At 38.0% G+C, this 12,140-nt stretch overlaps 1 protein-coding gene across 5 annotated transcripts in view; it reads right to left on the bottom strand.

The window, feature by feature from the left end:
* Window positions 1-267: 267 nt before the first annotated feature.
* The window catches only part of FSD1L (fibronectin type III and SPRY domain containing 1 like), a 32,864-nt gene continuing 20,991 nt past the window's right edge, over window positions 268-12,140 (bottom strand). For 2 of the 5 annotated variants that reach the window (XM_048051483.1, XM_066989048.1), the window contains exons 9-14: window positions 11,229-11,355; window positions 9,486-9,518; window positions 6,352-6,449; window positions 5,641-5,892; window positions 5,221-5,309; window positions 268-3,645 (exon numbers count right to left, since the gene is read on the bottom strand). In XM_048051483.1, the coding sequence (XP_047907440.1) occupies window positions 3,523-3,645; window positions 5,221-5,309; window positions 5,641-5,892; window positions 6,352-6,449; window positions 9,486-9,518; window positions 11,229-11,355 (722 nt within the window). In that variant the 3' untranslated portion in view covers window positions 268-3,522. The remainder of the gene's footprint in view (window positions 3,646-5,220; window positions 5,310-5,640; window positions 5,893-6,351; window positions 6,450-9,485; window positions 9,519-11,228; window positions 11,356-12,140) is intronic. The other 3 variants (XM_048051484.1, XM_048051485.1, XM_048051486.1) reach the window with 3 other exon arrangements.

Here is a 12,140-nt window from a genome sequence, read left to right as displayed (position 1 = left end):
CCGCCCACGTCATGGCCGTCCCGGTGGCAGGGCGGGCTGTGCGCCTCACGGCGTGCCCGCCGTGGTGCCCCGGGCCGCCACACGGGGCTGGAAGCGCCCGTCGGGGTGTGCTCGAGTGTGGTGGGGGGCAAGCGGTGCTAAGGGTCGGTGTTATGCCCCGAGGGAAGGCGGCTGTGTGAAGGGGAGAGCGGCAGCAACGCGGGAGGTGGGAAGGGGATGTGTGTGTGAGCTGCTTTGTTTGTGTGAGCCAAGGAGAAAAAGGAGACGTCCGCCTCTGCCTCTTTTATTTGGTATTCACAGGAACACCCATCACTGGATGCTTGTCAGGCATCCTTTCTGCAGTTAACAGTACTTGCGTAAACTCACAGAGCTGTCCACAGACACGAAGAAACATACAATGTTCTGTTACATCACGAACTCAAGGGAAACCTTCAGTTCCTTACAGGTTACTCTGGAGTTATTCCAGCTCTTACAGACTACCAGTAATCAGTTAACCAAGTAGTATCAACATCTCACTTTGGTCGTGTGGCAGAAAGCTTCAGCTTGTCACCAAACAGTCTCTAGCTCCAGAGCAGGGAGGCTCAGTGAGTATTGAAGTCAGTAGGCATGTTAGTGTTAACTGTCAGACAAAACTGCAAACCTTCAGAAGGTCAAATCCATCGCCAAAGAACAACCCCTGAAGATACCTCCTGGAAAAAGCAACTTCACAGGCTGCATGCATCCCCCTTTAGCTGCAGAGAAAGTTCTTAACAAACACTTATTTTTTAATTTACTTTGTACAAACAGTGCACCAACTGTATCACTAATATATTGGTACTCAGTCAAGACAGACACCAGCTCAAAGAAGAGTCTAAAAAAAAATCTAAAAGTGCTTAAGGCAATTCTTTATATCCCCATTTACTAAGAAAACAATGGAACTACCTGTTAGCAGCAAGAATTTGGTATCTGTGCAAACTATTTTATAACAAATTCATCTTTTTAGGGTAAAAAGTCACATGTTAAGTTCATTTAGGACATCAGTCAAACTAAACCTTGCAAGTCACTATCACAGTATGAAACACTTCAGGATTCCTTCAAACTACATATGAAAGAAAAAAATGCATTTTTACACTTTGTGTATAATCAAGTTCACCTTGTAGGTTTTGGTGAAACCTACATCTATTTCTTAATTTAAATGCTCTTATGTACCACTGGAGATTAACTCAAGGAAAAGTGTGTAACGAGAATTAACCATATTATAAACATTTGCTTTCTTTCCAGAAGGGAAATTTAAATAGGAACTGTAGATGGACATCCAAAACCAAGGAGATGACTGGGTGGTATGAACAAGCACTAGGCTATTTAGATGCCTGTTTACCAAAGTCACTCAACAGAACAAGTCTCAAAATAAGAAGCATGTATCATAACCCTCCTCTCTCTCTCTCACAACACCACTAGAGTCCGGGAGAGCGAGTCTTCCTCCCTCACATCACAATGCATTTATTGCAGTTGAGCCCCTAGTCAGGGGTTTATTGCAGTAAAAAAGAAAGGAATGAGGAAAGGAATGAGGAAGAAATACTTAAGATTTGGATAGCAACAACTGAGGATACTACGTGACAGATTCAGATGTTGTCCATTTTCGGATTATGTCACATTCCATTGTCTACATGCTTCAAGACCTGAAACACTCAACAGGTCAAGGAGGCAACAGGTAAACTGGGAACTGGTTTACACTTTCCTCTGCAAAAGAGATTACAGCTAACTGAACATCTCTTAACACTTGTATTGTGAAAAACTTTCAGGTATGAAATGAACATTAAGGGCTCAAACTTCTTGCCAACTTCATGATTTCTGTGAAAAAAATCTCCAGTTAGGAAAGAGTTGATTCACATATATATCAGCAAATTACTGAGAGGCTCCTGGACTTGATCAGAGGGAAGCAAGCAGATTTTAAGTCAGTAATACACAAATAATTCTCATTTAAAAGGTAACATTTTCCACAAAGAATATAACATGCTTTTTTTTTTCTTTTTAGCTCTCCCACTAATATAAATCATTTGACTATTATTATTAAGATTCCAAGTAATAACTGAGACAACAAAACACCTAGGCCCACCATTTCACTTATTTTGTGAAAGAACAAATGTAACTACAGATCCAAAAGCAGATTAAATATTAGTTTGCAAAGTGTTTGCTCACTTTTCCCTTGCCCTTAAAGAAGGAAAGAGGGACTAAGTTTGAGGCCTTACAGAGATTCTTTAGAATACAGAATTTCTTTAGGATATGATCTTCCAAAAGCCAGACTCAGACCCACATACAAATGACACACGGTATAACCTAGGGAATTAAGAATGGGATGCTAAGTATATTTGCCACATTTCTGCTCAATGCAGAAATAATGCAATGTTTGGTCTTCTCTAGTTATCCAGAAAGTTTCAGGAATCGCTGCTAAGCTAGTCAAAACAGGTATCAAAAATGCATCCAGGCTTCAAAGCATGCCCCTTTGTCACCAGGAATTCAGTGCTGCCTCTGCTCAAGTTCAGCTTTAATACTGACACTGTGTTTGAGAAGTCTTAGTCAAGCCTCAAATCTGGGCTGAGAAAGAGCTGAAAGACACTTTGCAGCAATAGCTCCCCCTTTTCTTCCCTGTATTTGATCTGAAGCTTTTACGCCCTTGGTCCCAGACTTGGCTGCACTGTAGCTTTGCTACCTGCGAACAAGAACTGGCTGTTCAACTTGTCATTCATATCCAATGAGTACTTTGATCAATGTGAACTGCCAGTTATCAGAATCCAATTAGAATAAAGCCACAAAACTGGAAAACCAAGAGCTGACCCAAAATATAGTACTTCTGAGAGCAGTACCATGCTGTGCATTTTAAAAAGTCTGGATTTTTGGTTCTCAACCTCTTACCTGAAAGCCTGCCTAGTTCAATGGCTGACTACCCATAATGAGTCTTTATGGTAGCCAGACAAATGCTTGTCTCTCTGCATTTCTACATTTTCTGTAATTTGTGATAAACAGGAGCTGAACTCAAACTCTAAATAGATATTTAAAATTAATTACTCATGGAAAACAGTAGGATCAAATCAGAAAGAAGCACAGATTGTTCTCAGTGCTTCTTCATAGCTAGTCTACATGAATTGATATTCTTTCAAAATGCATGTTTACCTCATGTTTAAATGGGAAGCCCAGTAGTAATACAATCTATAGCCAAATAATTCTTGCTAGGAGAGCTAAGAAAATAGTATTTGTTACATTCTTCATAGAAAAATAATATTCATAATAAAAATTAATATTCAAGTCCATAACAAAATGCTTACGTACAGTATTAGAAAAGTACATAGATGCAGCTCTTAATTTCCCCACTTACTTTTCAAATAAATAGTTTAGTTTTCTGTCTGGCTCTATGGATTGACAAACCTTTGCACTACCAGGCCTTAAAACAACAGTTGGTAACAACCCCATATTAGTACAATGCTCCCGAGCTTCTGTGCATAGCAGCTGCGCAGAATATTCAGCCATGGGAGCGTTCGATAGACATTACTGGGCAACACTGTTCAGACTGCAAGTTGAAGAATTCAATCCATTTTCACTTTTCTGAAGTGTTTTCACTGCACTTGGCACCTGCAAACCGGTACTTACCGAAAGACCACCACACCAAATCTAAGGGAAGGGAGAAAAAGATAAAAAAAAATTCAATAATGCAAACATGATGAAGCATCTACAGCATTTGTCTTTTCCCCTCCCATAATAGAGCTGTCAGGAAACTTATCCCACAGGTGGATGGCTTCCCCCTACTCACAGCACTCAGAAACATTCCAATCATGTAGAAGCCAATTTTGAATAAGACCATAAAGTGCTATATACACAAACTGTGCTTTCAGACTAAGTTTACAACAAAATCTAAAATGTAATAGTGCAAGACTTGTTTCTAATAGAAAAACTTCTTTAAAGACTAATATAGTAACAGCAAGTACTTAAAATGACAATTAAAAGCAAAACTCTGTTCTCCAGTGAAAGCAGTATTTTGTTTCAGTATGATATGACAGAACGACATCAATGTAAACACAGCACAAAAATAAGGGTTTGAGAAGCTTCAGGGCCACAGTTGGAAGGGACATCTATTCTACAGCCAAGTGACACTAAAGAACACATGCTCATGTTCACAAATAAATTTGAATAGGACAGCTTTAAAAAAATAGACAAGCTACACAAACTATTCAAGCTAATACAAATAATGTCTGTAAGAGACTGCTGCCACTAACTGTTAAACTCTGTATGAGATACAGACTAATAGGCTGAGATGTGTAAGCAAAAGTTTCCCTGCATGCCTTAGGAACAAATTTGAGTCGGCCTTAGCAAAGTACATTCAATTTGTAGAGTTATGACTGACAAAGAGGTATGACCAGAAATAAGGCTGCCTGGGCACATTATTTCTTTTCCGTTCTTCTTCCATGCCAAAAAGAGATGAGTATCTTTATTAATTGGCCTGATTACACCTTAAAACTACAATGTTGAATTTTCCATGGTCTGAATTACAGGAGGCAAGAGTGTCTAGGCAGCTGGGTTTTAATACCAACTATGAAAGACTCCTCCCAATGCCTAAGTTCTCCCAGGCCTGCATCCTGCTCCCAAAACATGATGTACTCGTTTGGCACCTGATAATGCCAGTGAGGCCTCCAACGTCAGCTACCTGAACAAATTATTTAAACCCTTAAGTGAAAAACATATGCAGGAACTAATCCTCTTCTCATGCACTTCTGCAAGGTTTACTCTGCAGAATTGTAACAGGATTTCACTGATTAGCTTAGAGACAGGAAAAAGGTATGCAGACCAGTGAAATGAAAATCCTACTGCCTTTCAAGATTTGAAAGCTAGAATCTTTTATTTGAGGGAAGCATCTAGTCTACTTCTGTCTCGTGACACTGGCAGCTCATAATATTTTGGGCCTCTGTCTGCATCAGTTTGGATCAATTGTTGTAGCAGGCTTATCAGCTATCAGAACACACAATGAATTTACAAAGACTTAATGACTTTTACTGACATAGCTGAGACACCTAGATGAAGGATTCTCCCTGCTGAAGTACCAATTGAAATAAAAAAATGGAAACGGTTAAACATTTTTAAAAAGTATTGGCCAAAAACAATACTCCAAGTTTCCTCCTGTAAAACACAGTTATTAGTCTTCAACAAAGTGAATTCAGTGCTAGAAATAGAATATTTTTTTTTGATACTGACCATGAAACCTGGTAATAATGGTTGGGTGAACTTTGTTCTGAAGGCATACAGGAGTTCCTTTGAGTTTGCATTATAAAACATGAGCTGACCTGAAAGAGGCAGAAAGCAAGTTGAAATACATGTTTAGATGCTGTCACTACCTAGCTTTTTGTAAAATTGATACTTTTCCAGGGAAAGGTCCCTGGAACACATTAAATCCCCTCCATATGACTAAAAAATTTCTCGGCTGCTCTGTCACAGAGATGAACTGCAGTCATTTGATGTTATAAGCAATATTACATGAACAACCCTGTCTCCTATTGTCATAAGAAACTTTATCAGTCTGGAAGTAACACTAATGTACTTTTAGCCTTGCACTGCTTCAACTTGACACCAATAGTCAAGTACGTTTTATCTCAGTTCCTTAAAACTGTAACTTACCTCCATCGAAGTTGCAGTACACTCCTATTCTGTCTGGAATAGGTATGTCTAGGGTCTTGCTTTTATTATTATGTTTTGCAGAAAAGGTGCTTTGCAGCCAGTTGTTGATGTGGATACACCAGCTTGAGTTAGTCCTTCCAAGCTGATCAAATTTCCCCAGGTTTTTGTATGTCACTCCTACACTGTAGGATTTGCAGTCCTTCTGTGCTCTCACCTCCCAGTAATGCTGTCCACTTTCAATAGTAGTGTCACCTACCAAAAAAGCGTATTTAGTCACTATAATTAAGTATACCTTACAACGTTTGCTTCCTTATAGACATCAGTGGGATCTGCTCCATTTTAGTTTAGAGTGGAGACTATAAACAGAAAAATCTTAACTACAAGGAACAAAAATATGAACTTATACGTAGATAGAAGAATACAATTATAAAGTAGAGCAAGGAAATCGCTTTTACTTACATCGACTGAGACAAAATGCATTTAAGATCAATTCACATTTAATAGCTGTGAGTGTCAGTCACTATGGAACTTTGTAATAGAGAACTTCAAAGGAGTTGAACTCACTAGCTGTAGCACAAAATTTTGGTGTTAAACAGTCTAGGTTATCTCTGTGGGGGACAGCATCAGGTATACAGCCTTGAAAGCACTCAATATTTTCCTCTGATTCTTTCATAATCTGACCTTCTCACAGAAGTAGAAAGTTCACCTTACCTAACACTGTGTATGATTCACCAGTAAAACGATCTCTGCTGCCCTTCGCTGTGGGACTTGTGCCAATAGAAGTCCTCTTTGGAGATGGTGCACCACTTCTAAGAAGAAAAGAACCATTGAAGATTTGCACACTACTACAGAAATGCATGCTAAAACAAATTTTCCCAAGCAAAAGGTTGCAATAAACATACACAAGCTACTGAAATGGCACAACTGGTTCAGCCACTAGCAACGCTTACAACCGCTAACACTAAGTTAGTATGCATGCACAAGAACTGAGAGGGAAGAGATGATGGGTAGAAAAAAGTGCAAGACTTAAGTTCAGAGGCAGCTGAGAAAGGAAATGGGAGAAAAAAAGCAGATGTGTGGCCCGTGTTTAAATGACGTTCTACATAAAAGTATTATGCCTGTAATGCACAGAACCTTAGTTCAGGTTTCTGTTTTCCTGCAGAAGATTTCTAATAAACCTTGTAAATCAGCTACAACAGATAAGAATACACTGATATTTAATGCAAATATGCCTAATTTCCACTGGACTTTAAATATCAGTGAATGGAGAAAATAACATCAGTTTTATGTTAAGTAGGTTTTTCAGTACATGGATAGCTTGCATAAACTACTAAAGAAATCACAGGAAAGTGCAACCCAGTGAAGAGCTACAAAAGGAATAAAATGATTGTTATTTCAAAATATACACACTGAAGTAGATACAAAAGCCAGGAGTGTCAAATCTAAACAATTATTAAAAGAGATGAGATGATACTTCCAGAGTTTAATGCACCATAACTCCCCTCAAAAAAAAAAAGGTAAAAAAGTATATTGAAGGTTGGGGACTTTACCTGGTTACAGTAAGTCAAAGAATACAGAAAATAAAATTGTCACAGCACACATTGTGCTGAGAAGCACACAGCAACTCCACAAGAGTCATTACAAAATTTAATAGTCTAATCCCAATCAAGAAAGGCTTAGATTTTCTAATCATACTTTTCTAAACCATTCTCAGGAAGCAATAGCAAAATAAATGAAGAAACACTTCGCTCTGGAGAATATGCTAATGAGCAATCAGTTGCATAAAAGAATAATTTTAACCTAATGAGGTTTCCTAATGAGGTTTTCAAACATTTTATTTTACCTTAGTTATGCCCTCAAAAATAATTCTAGCAATTTAATCATTAAATAAAATTAAGGCTATCTGCAAATTACAGTGAATATTAAACCTTGGTAGCCAGGGAATCATGTCTGGTTGTTATTTTAAAGGCGATTAGTAGCAAAAAATTTTAGCTTCTTGGAAACAGCTATGTAGTTCACAGTTTAATTTCATTAACAAAATTTAAAGAGTATGAAAAGCAAGTATCTCTCTGAAATACATGTCAGAAGTAATCTTGAAAGCATACATTACCCTACATGCAAAAAAGGATGTTTTCCTTCCAACCTTCACTTCAGTTACAATTTTGCAAAGCTAATTATATTTAAGTACTGAGGACTAGCATAGTGAAATTTCGCTTGCTACCATTCTGATTCATTCAACACTGACTTCAGGCTTTCTGGAATTGTTCTCCAATACCGTTTCATAAAGGGTCAGAAAATGCCCATTTTGCCTAATACCATCATTAAAATAAAGTCATGGGACAATCAAAAGCTGAGAGTTATTAAATTGTCACTTATGAGTGTGCTAGAATGTCTAGCTCATCTTCATTACTAAATTTGTTTTAATCCAGTTTTAATCCCCAGAAGCCTTCAGAAAGTCACTGCTCTCAAACCGATGAAAAAAAGATTGTCTACATTGACATCACAATTTAGCATGCAAATTAGCCAGAACTGATCAGAAGCCAGATAAGCTTCTAAATCGCTTGCAGGAAGTATGCAAATAGGATAAGTGTTTATCATGCAACAGTGCAGACTACATCAAATGCTTTTCATTTTTGTTAACATGGAAGAAGCCGTAGATTACTTACCAAAGAAAAGAGAAACGAGCAGTAGCATGAAAACAAAACAAAAACACAGCAAAGCCAAGAATTAAAGGATAATTTCAGGAGGAACCATCACTACTGCAGATTCCATCCTGCTTTAAGTACAACAGAGACCATTCACACTTCCAGCAGACTTCCAAAAAAAGTTGCTGAAATTCTTCTATTAGGTTAGGTATAACTGAGTTCTGCAGAAAGCATATCTGGCCACTTAGAGAAAAACCCTAAGAAAAAAAGCAGGTGCTCTGCTAAAATTTTGTCAAAGTTAGGAAGACATTAAAAGGTCTTCAGTATAATTTCTTTCAAATCTTCTTTAAGCAGCCACTACATGAGCTTTCTCAACTGAAATCTAACAGCCTTTATCAGTTCAGACAATGACAGTTAGTATTTGACATGAAAGACAAAAAGGTGGTTTTTTTTCATTTTTGTTGTTGTTGTTTTTTGTTTTGGTTTGGTTTTTTCCCTTTAATTTTAAGTTCTTAACTCTCCATTCCAAAATGGAAAGGTAGGAAATTTTTTAGCACTAAGTCAGTTTGGTGACTCCCCACAGTTTTCTTAGCTAGTGGAGTAACTGATGCATTTCTTCCACACAAGGTTTGACTTCTTCCAAAGGTTTGACTTGCCATAAAGCTTTTTACACATGCCATCAGGCTAAACTCCATCCTCTTGGAAAGTGTAAAAACACATTTCTCTTCCTCTGACGACTAATAGCAGCTATCCCACAAGTTCAGAGGCAACAGGTAGTTGGATTCAAAAATAAGAACTAAAAAAAAAACTTTTTAAATTTCTACACAAGAAAAAATTAATCATTTTTAAAAAAAATCTTGTACGCCATCATGTGCCCAAAGGTTAAGCATCAATACAGTTTTAAATAACAGGAATCTCTGTGCCAACTCTAGAATGCATAATGCTCTTCCACTGAAAATCAGGCTTCCCGCATACCAGGATGCATCCTTTCAAGAAGACTTTTTTTTTCCAAATCACTGGAAAAATACGTACATAATCTTTAGGAATCCACATCAAAATTCTGAAGAATTTTAAAAAGCATCTGTATACTGTTACTGATAAAGGCTATTAGATTTATTTCTCTCGCTACTATCAAGCAAAGGGATTTAGCAAAGATTTCCAGCAAAACGAGATACCAAATCCTAACAGGTATATTATCACCTTTTATTGCTCTTGAGGACAGGATACTGGCCACTGTCAGACAGAAATAAATAGTCATTAAACAACTGCGTATTACTACAGTAAATTATCCCCATTTTTAAGATGGCACTAAAAGTCACTCTACCATGCTTCTGGCAGTATATGTCTGTATGGAAGCTATTTGTTCATATATTATTCTCAAGCAGTGCACTTTATACTTGAGAAACGCCAGCTGAAAATCAACTGTCTTTGAGGAAGAAGTAACCAGCTCTGTGGGAAGAGCAATGGACACTGTTCACACCTTGGACACTCTCACACGCTCTCCACATCTGCGGTGGTGAGACAGACTGGTAAGTGAGCCAAAAACTGTGGAGATAGCCAGCTGATCACAGATGTGGATGGGGTTCTCCAGATGGGAGAGCCCAACACAACAGAACAGGCTGTGGGACTGCTGAGGAAGGAAGAGATCTGCAGAAAAGCAAGTGGAAGTCTTGGTGGACAACAACAGCAGTCTGCAGTGTGCCCTTGTGGCACGTGTGGCCAACCACATCCTGGGCTGTATCAGCGTAACAACCAGGAGGCCACGGCAAGAGATAGTTCCTCTTGACAGGGCAGCTGTCAGACTCTTTGGAGTCTTAAGTCCAGTTCTTGGCTGCTCAGGACTATACAGACACTGACATACTGAAACAAGTACAGTGGCGGGCCAAAAATAAAAACAAAACTAAACAAAACAATTATGGGACTGGAGCAGAGGAAGACCCAAAGACAACTGTGTTTGCTCAGCATTAAGACAACAAGATCAGGAAACCTAGTGCCATCTTTAACATCATAACAGGAAGCTACAAAGATGATGAAGCCAGGCTCTTTTCAGAGGTGCACTCTGACAGGTTGAGGCATCTAGTACTAGTTAAAACACAGGAATTTCCAGTCAGATATCATGGTATTCCTGCCTTTCCTTTAAGTTGGTCTGGAATAGGGGCCCAGGGAAGTACCATTCTTCATCCTTGGAAATATTCACATCTTAGCTGGATAATATCCACGGCAAATCAAGCTAGTGAGGTTCTTCCAACCACCATTATCAACAGATTCCAAGTAGTAAACATGTAAGTGTATAAAGCTCAACAAATAATCTACCAAGAATTCTGCTGAAGTTACTTATGTACTTTTCCTAGATGAAAATAGTTGGTAGATATCTTTAATACCACCACTTTTACAAGAGCTAAGTTCTATCATCATTATCTTTTACTACCTGGTTTTAGTGGTATCTTTTCCTCACCAATGAAGGTTATGAGATAAATTAAACAACCACCTATAGTACCAATTTTATTCTTAACTTGCGCTTTTGCAAAAGGACATAGCAGCCAGTTCTCTCCTTATTTTTCGTGGTAAAAATGCTGCCCATGCACCATTACTGACCTGCAAAACTACTGAACTATAAGTCTTTCACGGCTGAATATCAGTTACGTCCTGACAATTACCTTATCTACAAGGTATTTTAGTACCTTGACTAATAAAATACATTTGTTAAGGTATAAAGACTTAAATCCAGCCTAATGTTTAAGACACTTTTATAATTGATTCCATAAATAGCCTCTATGTCTGTTACAAGGGCAGGGAAATAAATATTCCTTCCAAAGACTTTGAGTAAAATTTGATGTCCCACAGTCCTACCATCAAGTGCTTTAATTTCTCCCTGCCCTCACCCTTTAATTGCCAGATGAGGCATCTCAGACAGTGTAAACCTTTACAAACCAGAATTCTTACCTGCCTTTGTTTTCTTTCCCTTTTACTTTTTCTTGACCTTTGCCTCCAGTAGGTTCCCATTCAACATAGGTATCTTCAACTTTCAAGTTCAGATGAGATGAAGTATTGTCCAAATTGAACAGAAATGCTGGTCAAGACAAAATGTGAAATGGTGAAGTAGTACAATGTTCTCTCCCAATGGTGGCTATTCAAAGAAAATAATGGAAGTAGTAGTAAAATTGTAGCAGAGTACTATTTGACTTAAAAGAAACATCACCTTGTTAGTAATTGTTTTCTCTAGTTACAGCCTACTTCCTTGGTTCTCATAATCATGAATGATTTAAAAAGCCACACTCATTTTCTACACTGTACAGCACTGATTCTCCAACAGTATATTTACAATTAATGAGGACTGCAAACCTGCAGAATACTAAACTGACAGGGTAACACATAAGCAGAGTTGAACTGTGAAGTTCATGGCAGATATCAAAGCAGTAGACGGTGCATGAAACTAGAAGTGACCTGGTATTTGCTGCAGACGAATTCTTCATCCAAGAAAGCAAAATTAATACAATGTGCTAAGTCCCTGAAAGATGCATATTTATAGACTATTTTGTGAGGGTCCTAATAGTACCAGATATAGTCTAACGCTGAAAGAAAGTATACTTGAGATTTTATGAGTTTGGAGCTCAACAAGTTTTTAAAAAAATGAGGTAAGCATGTTGATGAGGATGCTGAGTTTCTGTGGGCAGACTATTAAAAGAAAGTGAACTAGATGCACTGTTAAGGTGGACAGATGCACTAAAAATTACATTGGCAGCTTAATATCTACCCAGAAAAATCAAAATCAGAATTACATTTCTGGTACTGGAATAAAGAATTTAAGTAGCTAGTAAATATATCAGCTGCTATACATATGAACACCATACACTG

The sequence above is a fragment of the Anser cygnoides genome, chromosome Z (genome assembly GCF_040182565.1).
Source record: "Anser cygnoides isolate HZ-2024a breed goose chromosome Z, Taihu_goose_T2T_genome, whole genome shotgun sequence".
Classification (NCBI taxonomy): Eukaryota; Metazoa; Chordata; class Aves; order Anseriformes; family Anatidae; genus Anser; species Anser cygnoides.
This window is presented reverse-complemented; position numbering and strand designations above follow the sequence as displayed.